This window comes from Mchenga conophoros, linkage group LG5 (assembly GCF_057382185.1).
Source record: "Mchenga conophoros isolate Kocher_MC1m ecotype Shallow Benthic linkage group LG5, M_conophoros_male_GT1.1, whole genome shotgun sequence".
NCBI classification, from domain to species: domain Eukaryota; kingdom Metazoa; phylum Chordata; class Actinopteri; order Cichliformes; family Cichlidae; genus Mchenga; species Mchenga conophoros.
The window spans coordinates 32,881,793-32,901,405 of NC_140530.1; the positions used below are offsets into that span (position 1 = coordinate 32,881,793).

Genomic DNA, 19,613 nt, shown 5'->3' on the forward strand with positions numbered 1-19,613 from the left:
TAATGAAAGGCACTCTTTGCTGAATAAATAAAACAGCAAATTATGACTTGAACTGTACAATGTTGACACACACAGTAAGAGTCCTTAGATATTAAGTGCTTCATGACATTGTAAAGTGCTGAGTACCCAGGTGACGTTGATGTCACCTTATTGCATTTTAATTACAGGTATTGCTCTTTCCATGGGTGAAAAATACATTTTTTTTTCATCCGCACGTCACGTCATTATTGCATATTGTGAGGTTATTAGAAAGGTACCAACTGTTTTTCAACTATATCCATTTACACTTTAGTACAAGCTGTATTTATATGTTTCATAAACTTACATACAGTACATTTTCAAGGTCAAAATGTGGCATGCATATATAGTACCAATTCAAATAAACTGTGCACATTTATCATTTGTTCTCTTCTTTTCTCAAATCCACTTAAGGTATTGGCTTTTCCCATCACATGGAATACAATGCTCATTACTATAATGGTTAAAATACTACAATGCATTCAGCCACAGTAAATATTCAAAGGTTCATTTGCTGATAACAAGAAGTAAACCTCATTCCAGCACACTATGCCATGCAGTTAAAAATGAGAGAAAGAAGGCAAATGGAGATATGTTCAAATAAGAGTGCAAAGTCAATTTTTTTTTGCCTTTGTCCTTTCTCCAGCTCTCTCAGATACAAACTGAAGACACATGTTCTTTCACATTTTTTTTTACACATTTTTTTCCCCTGCCAACAGTGGATGGTGCAAAATTCCAAAAGTGCTTAAGAGATATGTGGAAAAAAGCATTAAGTGCATTGGATTGATGTGTTTTTTAAAGGGTAAATTCACATTACACTTTAGAAGGTGATCCATATATCTAATGTGCATAATTTGGAGCAAAATCCCAAATAATAAAAGAAAAGTTGATTTTAAAAGCTGAAACTTTTTCATGCAACTACTGCATGTACAACATTATACTCTATTATATTAGATTTATATTCTTCAGCCATCTAAAAGATTTATGGCGGACATGCTAATGTGCCAACTGTTTGTCACACAGATATTGTTATGCTGTGTCATATGGAGAAGCGCTGCTTCTCCACAAGAATAGATTTGCTGATAAGTCACTGCGTGTGCTGATGTCCTTTTGCCTGGATACATTCATCTGCCCTTGAAAATCATGCCAAGTCCTCTCAAGATTCTGCTGATTATGATGAAGTATAGACTGACATGGGACTGTGATGTAATATGAGTACTGAATATACTTCCAGTTCTACTGCTGCTCAAAATAATTTTTGATTTGTTTTCTTCCGTCACTTAGTCTGCTAATACAGCCCAGAGGGACATTATACAACTGCCTGTCCCGTCGTTACAGTATTTACTCTAACAATAACATTTTCCAAGATTAAGTATTTGCCTCAAGTACATAATTGCTATGACATTTTTCTTCAAAGTGCACTGAATGAAAGATAATATGTTATACCTTTCAGTCATTCTCATAAAGGTAACTGACAGTAGTTGTAGTAATTGCACTTTGACACATTCACATGCAGGCAGACAACTTCTGTGAAAACTGTATCGCCAAACATACATCCATAGATTTATCCATAACCCTTTATCTAAGTCAGAGTTGCAGGGTGGCTGGAGCCTATCCTGGTTGCCACAGGACCACACGGTTCTTATTAATACTGTAATTTATCTGCACAAATGCTGCCATGTTTGTTGTATAAAATAGAGAGAAAGATAAACTGATTAGCCAGTGTATCTTATTAATGGATATGTTTGTTTTGTCCATTTGTTTTTCATGCCCTTTATATAAATAAATACTTGAGTTTCTTTATCAGTGCATGCCATTCTTTTCATTCTGCCAGGTGCTGTTACTTTTGTTTAGTGAAAGTGTGCTTCCACACTTATTTGCAGCTGACATTTTCTGGGCAGCCTCTGCTGCTGCATCCATCACCTGTTTCTCCTCCTGCTCAGTCTCACGGTGGTAAAAATAGTTGAAGTTGGACACGATGACAGGGACGGGTAGGGCAATGGTCAGGACACCAGCAATGGCACAGAGAGTGCCGACCATTTTGCCTCCCATGGTGATGGGGCACATGTCGCCGTAACCCACAGTGGTCATCGTCACCACAGCCCACCAGAAGCCATCAGGGATGCTAACAAATTGTGTCTGGGGCTCATCCACTTCTGCAAAGTAGATGGCACTTGAGAATAGGATGACTCCTATAAATAGGAAGAAGATTAGCAGGCCCAGTTCCCTCATGCTGGCTTTCAGGGTCTGCCCCAAAATCTGAAGTCCCTTTGAGTGTCGGGAGAGCTTAAAAATTCTGAAGACTCTCACTAGTCGGATGATTCTTAAGATTGCTAAAGACATGTTCTGACTAGAGTTCATATCGTCATCAGGTGTTGTAGCCAGCTCTGTTCCCAGGGTTACAAAGTAAGGAATAATAGAGACGATGTCGATGATATTCATGATGTTATTGAAGAAATCACTTTTGCTTGGGCACACTACGAAGCGGACACCGAGTTCAAAGCAAAACCAAATTATGCAAATAGTCTCCACTATGAAAAAGGGATCAGTGAAATATGCTAGCAGGTTTTTAGTGGTCTGATGAAGGTTAGCATCTTCTCGGGTGCCATTGATAAATTGGGTTACACCCGGAATAAAGTCATTGTCCTCCCTGAACTCTGGCAGAGTCTCTAGGCAGAATATGAAGATAGAGATGACAATAACAAGGACAGAAACCAGAGCAACAGATTTGGCCGCACTGGAGCTCTCTGGGTATTCAAACAGTAGCCAAAACTGTCGCTGGAGTTCATTGGTGGGCAAAAGAACTTCTGGCTCTTTGATAAACCCTTCATCTTCACGGAACTGCTCCATTGCTTCATGACCCAATTCATAGAAAACAATTTCATTTGCAAATACATCTAAAGGTACATTGGCTGGTCTGCGGATTCTCCCTCCTGACTGATAGTAGTAGAGAATCCCATCAAAAGATGGACGGTTTCTGTCAAAAAAGTACTCGTTTCTCATTGGGTCAAAATAGCTTATCCTCTTCATAGGGTCTCCAAGCAGTGTCTCTGGAAACTTATTCAGGGTGCTGAGCTGGGTCTCAAACATCAGTCCTGAAATATTGATGACAACTTTCTCATCTTTTTCTTCCATGTAGTGCTTTTCAAACAAATCTTCACTCTCGTAATAATCCCTCGGCATCTTACTGAAGACACTGTTGGTGGGAGACTCACTGTTGATCAGGAGCTTTAGATTAGAGATCAAACTGCCACTGCTGGAGTTGGCTTTGGTGGTCAGTGTAAGAGGAGTGGAAGGTGAGAGCCCCTCTGCACCAGACTGATGGCTGCGTCGTCTTCTGTGTGGTGACTGTTGAGGAGAAGTCAAACGCTGGGTTAAAAGGTTCTGATCAGCGGCCTCTGATGTAGGTGAGGTTGGGTACCCAGAATCACTTGGGTCTCCCAGGTTGATGCCAACATCATCCATGTTCTCAAAATTAACTAGTGGCACCTCCATTGCCTGTCTTGTCACTAGCCACAGCTCTGTCTATCAACGTTTTTTTGTAGACAGAGGAGACACCACAGCCAGTGCCACACGGAAGATCCTGGCAGGGGCTCCCTCCTCCTGGTTATCATTCAGGCAGCTGTACACTACTTTTTGGGTTCAGACCTCTGTGTAATCTGTGAAATAGGGGTGGGAAAAAGGAATGTTGTGAAATTGGACAAATGCTGCAATACACCTCTGTCAGCTCCTGTTTAGATAAGCAGAGTGCCAGCCATCTGATACTTTGCTTGTGCAGTTATCCCCCCCCCCCCCCCAAAAAATTCTCTCCAATAGCCTGAATGAAAACACAAACTCGGCAAATTCGGCCCTAAAAATGCTTACATGGAGTATGGATGGTATTATTGCTGATATGTATGGCAAAGCTGTTTCATTATAGAAAAACATCTGAACTTTCATTTATGACTGAAAACAGAGATTCATCAAAACCAAAGCACATTTATTTTGTCTCAGTATCTAAATGTTTGTCTGTAAGTACCTAACTAGTGACTTGTTTAATCCATCCAGACGCTGTTCAGCCTCAGGATAGTCTATCAGCATCACATTTACCTTATCTCTAAGAGGCTGTTTATCATTCCGTTTGTCTGGTTCGGACAGGTAACCAAATCCTGACACACGCGCGAAGGCTGCAACCTCTGTGTCCACTAGACACCAAGGGCCCTGACAGACTTGGGACTCAGTTTCCACTTGCAATGTAGCAGATAATGTAACAGTCTGTTCTTATGTAAGAATATTATATAGAGGTTATGCAAACAACTGAAATGGTATATTGATATATGTTTGGAAAGGAGTTACTGAGCCCAATAAAAAAAATGGACAAAAAAGTGCATTTTGGACAGAGTTCTTGGATCTCAGACATTTGAATCAATTATTATAATGATTTTTTTTGCTGCAGAAACCTTAAAATTGAGTTAACTCAGCATTATCTCACACCAAGATGATACTGAAAGACACAACAAATGATATTACCTTAACAAGGTCTGAACATCAAAGCGCTCCCAAATCACGTCCAAATTTTCAATTAAAAAGTTAAAAGTTTAAATCCAGCTGTGTGCAGATGCCTGTACCACTCACCCATGTCCCCGCTCTGCAGAAGTTATTGTGTCCTCTCTAATCCTGCCTGGCAGCTCCGCTCTGCTCCCCTTCACTCCCTTCACTCTCCCTTATCCAGACTCACAATCAAGAGTGTCTCAAGCTCTATTAAAGCTCCCACTGGGTAATTTAACACCGAATACGAAACCAGAGATGCCAGAGGTACCCACACATACTCACAAACGTACACAGTCGCACACACGCAAACACAGACAAACTAAAACACACGTAAAGCGAACTCACTGTACTTTAAATGTGGGGGTCACCTGGCTTTGTTCTCCCTCCTCCCTCCTCCACCACTGGAGATAGGTAAGCTCTGTGATAGGAGATTTACTCCGCAGGAGCCAATCGCTGTTTGATGAGGCAAAGGGAGTGTGGGACCCCCTCTTTTCCGCCTTTCCTGCAGAGTAAGCACCCACATACAGGATCATCCAACCCACCCTCACCTTGGGATTTAACCATATTTTTTCCCTGTTACAATACTTGCCATTACCCTCATTACCCTAAGCAGAAGAACACATCATCCTAGGGGCTTCACCTCCCTTTTATTTACACATGTACACAGATGTGAACTGTTACTTCACCTGCCATTGACAAAACTGTCACAACTGTTTTCTAAATCTTAACAGAAATCTGCTTTTTACAATGGCTCTGCAAACATGTGATGCAAATCTATAACGTGCTAATTCGAGTGTGTGAAAAATATGAATTACAACACATATTTTAGTGAATTCTATTGATAAATGGTTGAACTTTTCACAGGGGTTTAGTATATTCTGATTGTGCTCTCCCCTTGAGGTGTGAAGACTTAAATACCTCTGCACCTTCTGCAACTGAGATTTTGTCAGATTAATAAAGCAGCTAAAGTCCAATTCAAATTGAAATACTTTAATTACAGAGATGCTATACTAGTTAGTATAGTTTAATTGAACATAACCTTGCACTTTCTCAGAATGTCATCCTATTTGGCAGCACAGTTTGATTAATATGTTACTGGATATAAAACCAGTTGATGGAAACCAGAAATCCTTCCTTCATCTCACTTTTGCTCTGCTGCAGCCAGGAATCGGCTGTCTCCTGAGCCCCTGTAATACTGAGCAGGACTACTTCACATGGCTTCAAGGTCACAGAAAACTATTAAGACTTTACAGTCTGTGCTTTCCCATTGATCATCAACACTCACCTCTTGACATGTCATTATGTGTTCTCACATGAACATCATGCTCATGTACATTCATAAATATTAACTTAGGGGAAATTCATGCACATAGAGCATGGCCACACAGAGACTTGCATGTGCAAACATCACCCAGCTAGGTCAACATTCTCAATATGTAGGGATCTTTTTCTTGTGTGATCCTGTTATATCCTGGACATGTTATTGAGAGTGCAGTCAGTCGAAGCATGACCTGTCACTTAAACACTTCATAATAGAATTTGTGACAGGCAAAGAAGGACAGGAAGATGGACAGCGAGGGGTGTTCATATACTACATGAGTCAGGCTGAGAGGGTAAATAATCGATGTATTCCTCTGCAAAACGATTTGTCACTGAAATGAGGAAAGGGGCGGTAAATGCCTGAGATATGAGCTCCAGGATGACGTGGACTGCAGCTGCTGCAGTGTTACTTGTCTCACGAGTACCGACAAGGTACCAGAGGGATAACGTCCCTCCCTCTGCCCTTTCATGCAGCCCTCAATCCATCATCCATAGCTCCTCCCTCCCAATATTCAGCCCTCTCCCCGATGACACTGTCACCTTACTGATAAACACAGTGTGTTGACAAAGCATTTTCTCCAACGTGAAGGCTTGTGTGAACCATACTGACGCTGCATGGGTACAAATCACCTCCTGCACACCTTTATGGAGCCTGACTTTGAGCCATGGACACCTGCTAGAAATAGTAACAACAGCTTATGAAAGCTTAAAATTTGCAATATTTGAAAGAAGTATCAAGTTTCTTTAGTAACCGTAGCAATGTCACACCCCGAAAACACTGACATAGGTAAAAATCCAGCATTTACTTTTTGATCTAATGAAGAGTAGTATTTACTTTAACTAGCACTAGGAAATACATTATTAGAATGCTTGATTCATCTCTCTTTTGCTCTGCAAAAAGTATACTTTTGCAGAGCAAATATGTATGTGACTACAGTGACTACATGCCAAAAAGATAGTTATACTTCCATAGAGATTAAGAGGCCGTGTAGTTGATTAATATAGTTGATTAACTGATTATCAGCAAATGTGAGCCCCTCTATAAAAGCAGACAATTTGGCAGTTTGCTGTCTAGAGCATTCAGCTGTGTGTTAACACATTGCAAAGAAGAAAAGACATTAACAGTGATCTTAGCAACTGTTGCTGCACATCAGTTTGTGAAGCAGTTTAAGGCCATTTTCAAGCATTTGCAGTCCATTATTTTACAGTGAGAAAGTTTATTCACGTGCGTAAAATATTCAAGACACTTTCCAAAATCTTCCTCGGAAATTTGGTCAGACTGTGGAATGCTGAAAGAAGCTGCACAAAACCCTAGTGCTTCATCTCATACTTTATTGGCCTCAGTTAAATGTTTGTTAAGTGTGATTTGGTATCTATCAGCATCAGCTGGGCAACTCCTCCGTATGCCAAAGTATTCTAGAGTCGATGTGAGACCATCTGTCCGACAGCTAAAGTTTGGCCCAATCTGGGTCATGCAACATGACAATGATCCCAAGTCTACAACAGAATGCCTGAATAAGGAGAGTCAAGGTATTGTAGTTGTCCAGGTAAAGTCCAGATCTCAACCTGATGGAAATGTTGTGATGGGACCTTAAGAAAGCTGTGAATAAACAAATGCCCATAAACATTACTGAATTAAATTAATATTATATAGAAGCTGCTGTTGAATCATGGGCTGTTTTGTTTCTAACAGACCGCAAAGAATCCTGGGAAAACACATTTTTTCCCCACATGACTATTTGTGAAATCTCACAGGTAAATTTACCTTCTGACTAATAGAATTTTGTGTCCAAACTATATTATAATTTATTGGGTAGTTTAAATATATTATAAGTGTAATTTCTCAACTCTTTTGTTCAACAGGGACAGCAGATATTTAAAAGGCAAAATGCCAGAAAGGAAGTATAGCTGAACACTGACAGACTGCATGGTCAGTGTCTTAAATCCTCCATCCACCAGGATGCCCCAAGGGTTTAAAATAATAATGCATGAACTTATAAAGCTGTCAAATAAACATTATGTTCTGGCAGGTTCAATGTTTTTGAAATGTATACTTGCTTTAACTTGAAACCACTGACTTCCCCCCCCCCAAATGCTCAACAGCAAACATCTTTACAGCGTTATACATAAAATAGTTTTCATCTCTACAGCAAATTCCCCTACTTATGACAGCTTGCTAGCAAAACTTTATAGCATTTGCTGATAACATTAATTGCTCTAACACCCATAACCTGCCACCAGAAGAATCTCTCAGTCTTTCTCTTTTGGCAGTTGCTCCACTATCTTCAACGACTACTCCTCAACTGCTTGCTGTTTGGAAATGTTTCTCCTTGCCTGCAGCAGCCTTAAAACAACACCACAAGGGGAGTAACAAACAAAGTAAAGTTGTGGGGGCAGAAGCTAAACAACGAGCTGAAAATTAATTAATGCTGAGCAGGACCACAGATTCAGTTGACAATCTGCTGTTCTATGGTGAACGAAATGTGCTTTTCACTGTAATTTGAAACACTGTAAATAAAAAAATTATTGATTTTAGCTTATTTAACTACTGTTTTCTAGTGAATGTTCTCAGTTGCATTCAACAGCTACACTATTTACTCACTGCTGAGAGACTAAATACACCGTTTGAAATGACAATGAACATAAGCTGGGAACTACTCATCTTGTGCACATGATCTAGGTAATACTATCTCAGAAGCCCATATGCTCAGAATGCATTGGCTTGCCCATTAAGGGTGACAGGATTTCAATGTGCATGTCAGGTAGCACGGATTAGACATTCCAGCCTCGTAATCTTATAGTGAGGTAACGACATCTGGTCTAGTAATCCTATATATTGCAGTAGAGGTGTCTTCATTGCAGAGTACTATATATAAAACCCTTACACAAGTCAAAGTATAATGTTAGGGAAGCTAAAGTGACATGCTCATCCAGGAGGATTTAAGATGCAGATCAAATGACTGCTGTATCCCCCTATGTTGTATCTTTGTTTAACCATGGAAAAAAAGATTAAAAATCTAATTTTCCAAGATTCATTTTCTTGTGAATATAGGAAAGGATTATTAATCATCTACAAATAGCATAGATTTCAAAACACTGACAATTTGTGAAGTACTGGCCGCCCACACACATTCAGATCAACAGAGGGCCATTTGATGCAAAGACTCCAAAAAGATCAAAATTTAATTAATCACAGGCTCTGTAGGTAAGATTGAAACTGTTGCTGTCAAACTGCAATCAGAGAGCCTGCACAAATTCGACCTGCATGGGAGGCACACCAGCAACAAGAAAGCTTGGCAGTCAGCAAAATCCCTCAACACAAGGCCTTTTTGCCAACAAACACATTCGCAAATTCTAACATAGCTACTCTAGAAAGATGAATGAAGACAAGAATTTCTGGCCACAATAAAATTAGATACCAGACCAAGGATACCAGCTGTAAAGCCTTAAACTGGAAATATTGTCATTTGGGGTTTCTTCACAGCCTCAAGAATCAGGTAGCTTCAAGTTTTCAAAGTGTTGCAGATGAAGCAATGTACCTTGCAGTATGGGGCACCAAGTCAGTAAAAGACTGATAAAGAAGATCTTGTAAATAAAACAAGAACAGATTCATGCTGGGGTTATAATAGGCCAAAGGTCCTCAGTTTTTCCAGTAGAAGAATGATAAATCTCTGTTGTTTTTTATTGAATGAAATGATTAAATAACCCACTTTCTTTGTGATGCTTTCTTTGTGATGTCATCTACTACATATTCCCTTGTCTGTATGCACTTTAGTAATTGGTTGTCAGATGACTGTTTAACCTATTTTTTCACATAACTGTACATACAGGTCTTGAACTGAGGTTTTAGGTGACGAACATGCTAGTAATTAAGTCTTTATTCCACTGTACACACTTCCCTTCAGTAGACTAAGGATGTGGTCTGGATTGGATGATAGAGAGACTCCAGTGTTCATTCTGTGGACTGAGGACTCCACTAAGGAGATTATGTAATATAGAAGATCAGCCTGGAGAATCACCCTCACAGATAAACTGTGATGACTAAATACTACAGACTTAATTGAAATGTCTGGATTGTTTCCAGCCAGCCTCACTAATCAAACGACAAGTGCTAATCTTAACTGACTCTTTGGACCCATCATAGCAGGAGGAGGTTAACACTGACAACAAACCAGTCATGGTGCAGCCACGACTATTAACACCACAATCCTCTGTGGTGGCTTAAACTCACTGGTTAAAATATAATTTTCCTTTACCAACGCATCTTTCCTCTATTCCTTTTTTTGTTGTTGTTTTCAAGTACAAAAACCATCTTTTTTAATTTTTTGTATAACTAATGCATACTATCATTTCAAAACAAACAAGAAATTCCTTCAAAGCAACATAACACACTGTGGGAAGAATTGTTCTGAAATCATACAGCAATGATGAATGCCACACACCACCCACTGTTTTGATATCAGCATTGCTCACTGTTGGACAGGGAGGTTCCATAGCTGCAGGCGCTGTTTGCTCATCCAAAGCCTCCTGAGTTACACCAAGCCTCCTCCTCATGTTCCCATATGGCCTGTTGATGTGTGCAAAACATTAGAATGATGAGATTGATGAGTGAGATTCACGAGAGAGAATCCTAGCTGAGATTTTTTAGCATTTAAATATTTTTGTGATACAAAAACAAGTATTTTTATATTCACTAGTGAAATATTTCACAATCAAGACTCTCATCTGTGTAACTGTAATACTGTTCAGTATTATTCTTAGTAATAAAAAACTTCACTGCTAAACTGTAAAAATGCAAGCTAGCAAATATTGTTGCTAGGAAAGTTTTCAAATGTATTTTATTTGACGCAAAAATAAAGATTTGCTATTGGCAACAAGCAAAAACGTGTCAGTCCAAATATGTCGCCCTATAGTGGGGCCAGCGGGGGAGCTGGCCCCAGGGAGGGGTCACTTGCCCCTCCCTTCCTTCCCTCCCCATCTCCAGCTGCCTCCCTCTTCCCGCTCCACCACAACCACCCACACATGCAGGGCCTTGGAGTAGGGGTATGTCACCAGGGTGCAGAGGCACCCCTTCTGGCTGCCTCTGCCTCAATTTTATCCCACCACTTAGACATTCACATTACTCACACTCTCATTACACATACATATAGGATCTTGGGGGTGGGCACGATACACGGAGTCCAAAGTACCATCAGGGTGTACACCCCACCCCTGGCATCGTTGCCCACCTCTCAATTTTAAATACACGTAGACATTGAGGGCTAGCAGGAGGGACCATGCGCTTACCTGCTGCTCTCTGGCAGGTAGCTCCAAGCCCTCCTGGGTTTTAAATGCACCTTAGAACACACATGCATCAACATTACAATGAGCGGGTGGAGGGAGGTTCGGAGTCTTCTCTCACCCCCGTTCTCTGCGACCTGCTGGAGCAGGGGGGCTAGGACTAGGAGGAGGAGTTGGCCGTCCGACTGCGGTCTGGAGTGTGGAGCCTTCCTGCTGCTGCGGAGTCGGGGCGGTCTGCCTCCCCCCACCGCAGGGAAAAGGGAAACACCACCTGGGTCTGGGTGCAGTTCCCCCCTCCAGGGGCGAGGGCACCTAGACCCGGTTTGTAGAGTACGCTTGGGGAGTGTGATCGTGTGTACAACGTCTCTTTATGTCTGTCTCCACGTTGGTTGAGTGTGGAGTAAGTGCATATGAGAGCATGAGGGTGGGAATGGATGTTTGTATCTGTGTGTGCCTGTATGTCTGTGTCTATATGTCAGGTTGGGTGTCAGGCGCCACCTCTCTGGGGACATCTCAGGCCCTCCAAGGTTTGGAGGCCTATCTCCCCCTACCACCACTTCCCCTGCCAGTGGCGGACCCCCTCAGACATCGGTGCGTTGGTGGTTCTTTGTGTCCGGGGATGGGCGTCCAGGTACACACCGGCTCACTCCTTGGCGGCCGCTTATCGGGGCCTGGAGCCCGGGGCTCGCTCGGGCCACTTCGGAGGTGGGGTGCCCCCGGCCTCTCGGCCTGGGGCTCGGTCACTCAGGCGCAGCTGGCTGCCGGCGGAGCTCACGGGCGCGTCACTGCAACTCCCCCTGGCTTCTGCTCCGCGGCTGCTGAGTGAGCCCTCATCTGGGACTCTCCTCAGCTCTTTCCGGGACAGTGGCGCAGCTGCCCCTCTGTTGGTCTTCCTTGGTCTCTTGTGTTCTGGGGGCCTCTGGATGTCTGGAGTTTTGATCTCCTCCACACCTGCTTCACGCCCTGGAGGACGGGGCTGTGGCCCCCCCACACCCTCTAGCAGATTATTACATGAAGGAACCTTTTAAAAAAACAAAAAACAAGCGCGTCCATGCTCACAGGTGTACACACGGGTGATCACACCCACAAACTACACCCTTTTTGGCTCCTACCTCAAAGCACACTGTGTTCTGTTGATCTTATGTGCTGCACAATAATGTTTAACATTTAGTATTTACTGTCATATTCCCATATATCATTGTGATGTTGTTTATTCTATTACTCTTGTTCTCTTCTGCTTGCTTTCTTTTTTCTTTCTCAGCAGGTGATCCAGGTGATTGATATATGCATTTTTTTTTCTCTGCCTGTTCTGTTGGTTTTTGTCTTTTGCCCTTCTCCCCCGTCCCTCTTCTCAGCTGTTTCTCTTTCCCTCTTTCTTTCTCCCGTTCTTTCCCCCAGTCAAGTCTGTCCCGTATTCAGTAAGTGAAAATAAAATAAACAATAAAAGGTGAATCAAATGGACCATTACGGCAAGGCTGGGATGGTCAGTTTGGTAAAGTAAATCCGTTGGGCATCTTTCTTTGCCTTTAGACAACAATTCTGATGGCAAAAGAGCCAAACGGGACAGGCCAAAAAAAAAAAAAAAAAAAAAAAAAAAAAAAGTAATAAAAAACTTCACTGCTAAACTGTAAAAATGCAAGCTAGCAAATATTGTTGCTAGGAACGTTTTCAAATGTATTTTATTTGACGCAAAAATAAAGATTTGCTATTGGCAACAAGCAAAAACGTGTCAGTCCAAATATGTTGCCCTATAGTTGCCCTAATACATTTTTCTAAGCTATAAAACAAGAATTACTAAGTTACCCAGGAAACTAAGCTACAAAATAATCTTAGAATTATGTTTTTTGTGCTACTTCATTCCAAAAATAGTACAAAGTCTTCTTATATTAATAACTGTGTAATAGTAACGCACTTTTTCAGTGAAATGTAAAGCCTCTATTTAATTTACCTCTTCATCCAGCCGTGAAAGAAGCTTGTCTGCACTCCGTCACGCACAGAGTTTGATTAAATATCTGACCGGGCATTTGCAGAGTCTTAAGGAGCAGTTGTAAATCTCTCCAAAGCGTGAGGTTTCGACAGAAGGGAGGGCAGTTACAATTAAATATACAAGACAGATGTTTTGAACAACAACAAAATTCGAGTCATTTAGTCTTGTGCAGCATGCAAAAATAAACACAGTAAACGTTATCTCATGTTGATAACGTTCATTAAGCTTTTTGCACAGGAAATGCACAGTGTGTAGGGAGATATCAGTGAATGTAACACTGTAGTAATCAGCAATAGCAACAAAATTACTGCACACAGGGACAGTAGATGTCACTGTAAAACTTCTTTGTGAGTTCTTAGTGGAAGCTTCTTCTTTTCAGTCGTTTGTCTTGTCCATCTGTCCTCCCGTCGTCAGTATAACAAGCCTGAAAGGAAAGCACACCTGTGTTTATGCAGCACTGGGATCGTTTTTCTCATTGCTAGTAAAGTCCTGAACCTGTCTGTCTGCCTGCCAGGTGCTCTTGTGTGGCTCACTATCAAATTTCACACCCGTGCGTAGGATTCACTGGTCACATGCCAGTGTTTTTTCTCTGCGCGCTCACCTTTTTGCCCTCACTTTGGTCCATTTAATGGTTTTTTTGAAAGTCAGTTGGGGTTGATAGACTTAAGGGAGAAAAAGAAAATAAAACAAATGAAACTGAAATTTTATTTATTTATTTTTTGTTTTATTTTCATGTCTATCTGTGTGGGTTGAGCCACTACACAGACACAGGTTCATTTCGTATCATTTAATCTTGATTTTATATGACTAAAAATTGCTTTTAACTCTTAGCTGTGCTAACCTTTTTGCTCTAGTAATAGTAATTTTGTTTTATTAGTCATTTGCCCAGCCTAGGAACCCCATAGTGTAGTGGGTTACACATTTGCCTAATGAGCACCCTGGTTCAGTTCCACATGGTGACACAAAAGCCCTTGTGATTTGCGTCAGGAAGGGTATCCTGTGCAAAAAATCTGCCAAATCAAATACACAATGCTGCTTACTGTGCTTACAAAAGCATCTCTCTCTCTTTCTCATTTTGGATCAGGTCTGTGTTAACACAACTTTACAATGTTTCCAGGAGAGGACATCCTTGCAAATTTCCCCCAAGGTCAAGCTGTGTAATGCTCAGAGACACTGCAATAAAAACCCAAGTGCTTCATCACAGACTTTACAGGCCTCAATTATCATGTTCAGGGCTAAAGTTCATGACAGTACACTTAGAAAAGGACTGAACATGTATGGGTTGTTTGGACGTATTGCCAGCAAGACTGGAATGTACAACACCTCTTGCCATCTGTCAAGCATGGTGATGGAGGAGTGATGATTTTGCAGCCACATGATAGAACAGAGCATGACTTTCTCTGTATTAAGTCAAATGTGAGGCAATTTGTCTGACAGCTAAAGCCAAAACTGGGTCATGCAACTGAACAATGATCTCAAGCACAGCTGCAAATTAACAAGAGAATGGCTGAAAGAGAAAAGTATCAAAGTGTTGCAATAACCCAGTCAAAGTCCAGGCCTCAATCCAACGGAAATTCTGTTTGGCACACCACTGGGACAAAGTTACAATGATTTCATGGCCTGAGATATCATGCATTCATATTCAATATTCTAATAACTTGGGTTCAGTGATGGGGAGCAGTGAACTAGTAATTTAACTATATTTTGTCATAGCTTAGTAATTCAGATAATTGACACCAATGACTGAATTTCTTTCATTTTTTTATTTTTATATAGTTAAATGCAGAAAAAACATTTTTGCTGGAAAGGGGATGTTTTTTAATGTTAACCTGGTAAAAATAAGACACAATATCTAATAATATTATCAAAACTGAAGCTTAATAAAATAATTTCACCTAGTCTCAGATACTGCGTTTGGACACTTTAAAACAGCTTAACTTAATAATACAGACAAAACTGTACCATACGACTTTTTGCTTAGCGATTTATTCTTCTAGAATGTTTTTTTTTTAATAAATCCACTCTGATCATGCTCTGTTTTTCATCACATTTCAGTGTAAACATTGCAATGCAGTAAACTGTTCTATCCCTAATAAAGGTGATTAACATTCAGCACCTGTCTTCCACATAATGCAGGTTCTTGTCTCTGAAGCCAACATAGGCCTTATCACCACAGTACAGCTCTAAAACTCACACAATATGCACGGTGCAATCCTCTGCTTCTAATTCACTCTCCTGGAATACCACTTCTGTTTGGCTTATAAAATATTTCTGTACCAAACTCTTGTCTTTAATCCTCGTGAGGTCTCTGGTTGCTTTGTTCAGCCTCCGTGTATTCGTATGTGTAGGAATTAGATACCTCAGCGTGTGTGACAGAGGTGCTGAAAAGCCCTGCTTGCGGCCATGTTGGTGGGGACAGATGGACAGGTATTCAACTCTAAACACTGGGTATCTTCTTATCCAGTGGAAAGCTGTTGGCCATTGTTGCCATGGTGTGGCTGCATGGGCTGCTGCTTCAGGAGAATAGAGAAGCTAGCCTATAAATCTTTCAGCCTGCAGAAGTCAAAGCGGTGGTTTTCACACACCACTGTGGTTCTAATAATGAAAAACTAGCTAATGGCAGTTTATTGAGAAGTGCTGTGTTTACACTTCTATACTTTCCTTTATAAATGACTGAAAAACATCCCAGTTTAACCTCTACGTATCAATGGTATTGAAGTACCATCCATCATAAAACACAATTTCACCCTACTATTATGACTTTGCATTCCTCAGTGGTACTTGATCACTCTCTTTGATCAAACATGAATAATGAATGAAGGCAACCTTCTTGCACCTGACATGAATGCTCCACCCTGGAACTCAGCTCCAATTTCTCAAATGATAATAAGCCATTTAGGGTCAGAAGGCATAGAAAATACTTCTCTGCCTTATAGTTCACTGCATTAATTGCTTATTTTTCAGCAATCAGCAATCAAATCAGTTGATTGCTGATTGCTTCGGGGTTTTAACATATTTAGTCACTCTTACCTTTTACTACTAATTATTCTGCTGCCTCAAGTGGCAAATAGCTGGTACTGGCTTAAGGGATAATCCAGTTGTGTTGAGTATTTTCAAGTGTCGAACTGGACACCTTGGCAATATTTGACAGTCTATTGGTTATGTGCTCTGAAAGCATTATGCCTAGAAATCAGCAATGAGGTGAATTCATTTTTTATCCAGATTATCTGCACTATTAGATTTGGCACTATATCTGTGGCCTAATTGCACTGGAAGAGTGTACACATATAGCAACATACAATACAATGGGTTGAAAGATAGTGAAGAAGTTGGTTTATACATAGATAACACTGTGTGTTTACCACAGATAGTTATGTAACTGTTGTACCTTTAAACTTCATTTTCCCTACATTTTGTTTACAATAAGTGTAAATGTAGGCTGCCTTCTTCATTTGTAAGATAAAATGAACTTGATGATTAACATCTTTTACAAGCAGTGTAAAGCAGTAAAGGTTGTTATTAATCTGAGTTATCTTTTATAGAAAACCTATGAGTATTTTTAACTGCCACTGCTGTTGAAACCCCTCACATTTCATTAAACTCCATAAAAACAAGTAGTGTTGTCAGAGTGTTTCTGGGCAAAGAAGCACCAGCAGTGCCATCTGTACAATGAAGATGATGCTTTGTTTCAGGCCCCTTCATCAAGTGATCATTGCATACATAATGAATAAGCTCAGTGGATGCAGTGGGACACACTGAACCACACATGGAGCTGCCTTCATTCTGCTGCTCAGCTCGTTTTCTGTTTGCAACTCTAAATTAGATTGCCTATTAAGCACATTTGAATGCCCCCTTTTCATCAAGATTTAATTTCCTTCAAATGATTCCTCTCTGTTTGATTCGATGTGATAGAAATCGTATGTGCCGAGATAAGACAACCAACATTTTCTATAAGGGAAAGGTTTGCATTTGCAAACCCAATAGCAGGAAAATGCATTTTTGTTGAAAAATAGAAAGTGCACAAGCTGTGAGAATGTGAAGGGAAGACAGTGAGAAAAAGCTGGTAGGTTTAACCTCCTAAGACCCAAACTCTTTCATGGCATGCATTTTTTATTTCTCTTTGCTATTTGGTTGATTGGGACCTGATGAATGTAAAAACAAAGAATTACCAGATTTTTTTTTTCCACATATGAGGACATTCGTTTTAAACTTTGATAGAAGTGATTTTGATAGTGTAATGTCCTCGTAAGTGGATATCAGGCCCTGTAGAGCAAAATTTAGCATATTGGTCTAGACAACCTAAAATGTGATGTCCACATATGTGGACGACAGGGCCTAGGCATTTAAAACAAAAAGTATACCGTTCCTGCTTTGTAAATGGTAAATGGCCTGCATTTGTATAGCGCTTTTCTAGTCCCTAAGGACCCCAAAGCGCTTCACACTACATTCAGTCATTCACCCATTCACACACACATTCACACACTGGCGATGGCAAGCTACATTGTAGCCACAGCTGCCCTGGGGCGCACTGACAGAGGCGAGGCTGCCGGACACTGGCGCCACCGGGCCCTCTGACCACCACCAGTAGGCAAACATGGGGTTAGTATCTTGCCCAAGGATATTTGGCATGCAGCCAGGAGGCAGCCTGGGATCGAACTACCGACCTTCTGATTAGTGGCTGACCTGCTCTGCCACCTGAGCTACAGTCACCCTTTGTGCACAATCTCAGAGTTGGATGTGGGATGTAAAAGGGGGAAGAGGCCTAGGGACTGAGATGTTGATAAAATATTAACTCACACAGGATATTTAAAGCCTCTGACATTCTTTCATTGCTCAACATGTTAGAAATGGCCTCCACAAGATGTGTACACAGCCAGCAGTAGGGATGGACTTTTCCCCTTAGGTTAAGTAATCAAGAAAGATCAGCGATTGATCAGAGTGGACTGGACTGATTAACAAGGGGTGACAGCAAGTTTAATGAACCTACAGTTTAATGAAAACTGCTAATTTAGATCATTGATATCTGCCATTTTAATCACAATTAAGCAATGCTGAGCATACTGTGTTCACTTATTGCATTCAGTGAGTTTTATTTCTCAACTTCGATTAACATTCACTGAATTGCAGTGACTGCATAAATGTTTTATGGACACATTGTGTGGTGCATTTATAGCATTTATTGGTGCTCCATTCTTGATCATGGCTCACTCCAATGGCAACTGTAGTTCAGATACATCACACATATTTGTACATGAATTACTTTTTGTTTTTGCCATTTACAGAGAAATAATTTTGGTAACTAAATGGAAAATATATATATAAAAAAAAATATTAATCTAAACTCAGACTTGGTGAAAGTGATTGGACAGGGATTTGTGCCAGTCTGTTTTATACTGTTAAATATTAAGTAATTGCATGGATAGCTTTAAAAACAAACAAACAAGTAATTAAATTTTTTGAGAAACAAATCTATCACTAGATGTCACCCATTAGTCAGCGAGCTCCTGTTTTAAAGCCTTTGACATTAAACCCCAATGTGATGAGCAATGGGCAACTCCAAGAAACTGCAGGATCCCCATTCGGTAATCAGTTATAGTAGACCCTAAAACACAATCTTCTTTATTTTCACTATCAATTTGAACATTATTTGAAAAATAAACATTATTATGGAATAATCATTCGATTATGTCTTAAGATAGACTTTAAACTAGCAAATAACACAATAAACTCAGCAAAACTTCACTTTTCAGACTTTGAAGCTACACCCATCCTGTCTGTATAGTTCATGGGGGGTAACAACATTCCTAGCTCTGCCCAAAAGTTAGAAATATCCAAAAGAAAAACTGGAGTTTTAAATTTAACTACATGGAAGAAAGCGATTAACCATCTTCTCTTGAAAAGTGACTGATGGATTCCATTTAAAAAAATTATTAGAGTTGCACAAACTCTTGATAAATGATTTTTTTTTTAAATTTAGATTATGTAACTGAAAAATATATAGATATAGTTAGTGAAAAAGCACACATTAAAGAGCCATTAGTTACAGTTTATAAGCTGTGACATATTTCTGGCACATTTACCTCCCTCTGTCTCTTACATTGTGCCTCTGCTCTTTCAATGATAACTTTGGCCTCTTCAGACCGTCTTCGGACAATCTAACAGTGTTGGGAAGGTTACTTTTAAAATGTATTCCATTACAGAATACAGAATACATGCCCCAAAATGTATTCTGTAACGTATTCCGTTACGTTACTCAATGACAGTAACGTATTCTGAATACTTTGGATTACTTAATATATTATCATGCTTTTTACAACAACGTGAATGTACTATTGCTGTGTGATTTATTACTATTACTGAAGGTCCGCGACTCCGAACTGTAGTAAAGGGACCTCTGGCTAATACGGCGGGGTCCCTGTAGGCTCGTAGCCGAAAAATAGCTTTACTTTGTTGTGTGGGTCAACTTTTCTTGCGAGAG

At 40.4% G+C, this 19,613-nt stretch overlaps 2 protein-coding genes across 2 annotated transcripts in view; both read right to left on the bottom strand.

The window, feature by feature from the left end:
- Positions 1–19,613, bottom strand: part of LOC146574919 (potassium voltage-gated channel subfamily A member 10) — a 23,036-nt gene continuing 3,423 nt past the window's right edge. Inside the window, exon 2 of the mRNA XM_085274997.1 lies at positions 1–3,677. Coding sequence (XP_085131123.1) covers positions 1,822–3,513 — 1,692 coding nt within the window. The 5' untranslated portion in view covers positions 3,514–3,677 and the 3' untranslated portion in view covers positions 1–1,821. The remainder of the gene's footprint in view (positions 3,678–19,613) is intronic.
- Positions 12,739–19,613, bottom strand: part of LOC146574920 (potassium voltage-gated channel subfamily A member 2) — an 18,647-nt gene continuing 11,772 nt past the window's right edge. The window contains exon 3 of the mRNA XM_085274999.1: positions 12,739–13,559. Coding sequence (XP_085131125.1) covers positions 13,491–13,559 — 69 coding nt within the window. The 3' untranslated portion in view covers positions 12,739–13,490. The remainder of the gene's footprint in view (positions 13,560–19,613) is intronic.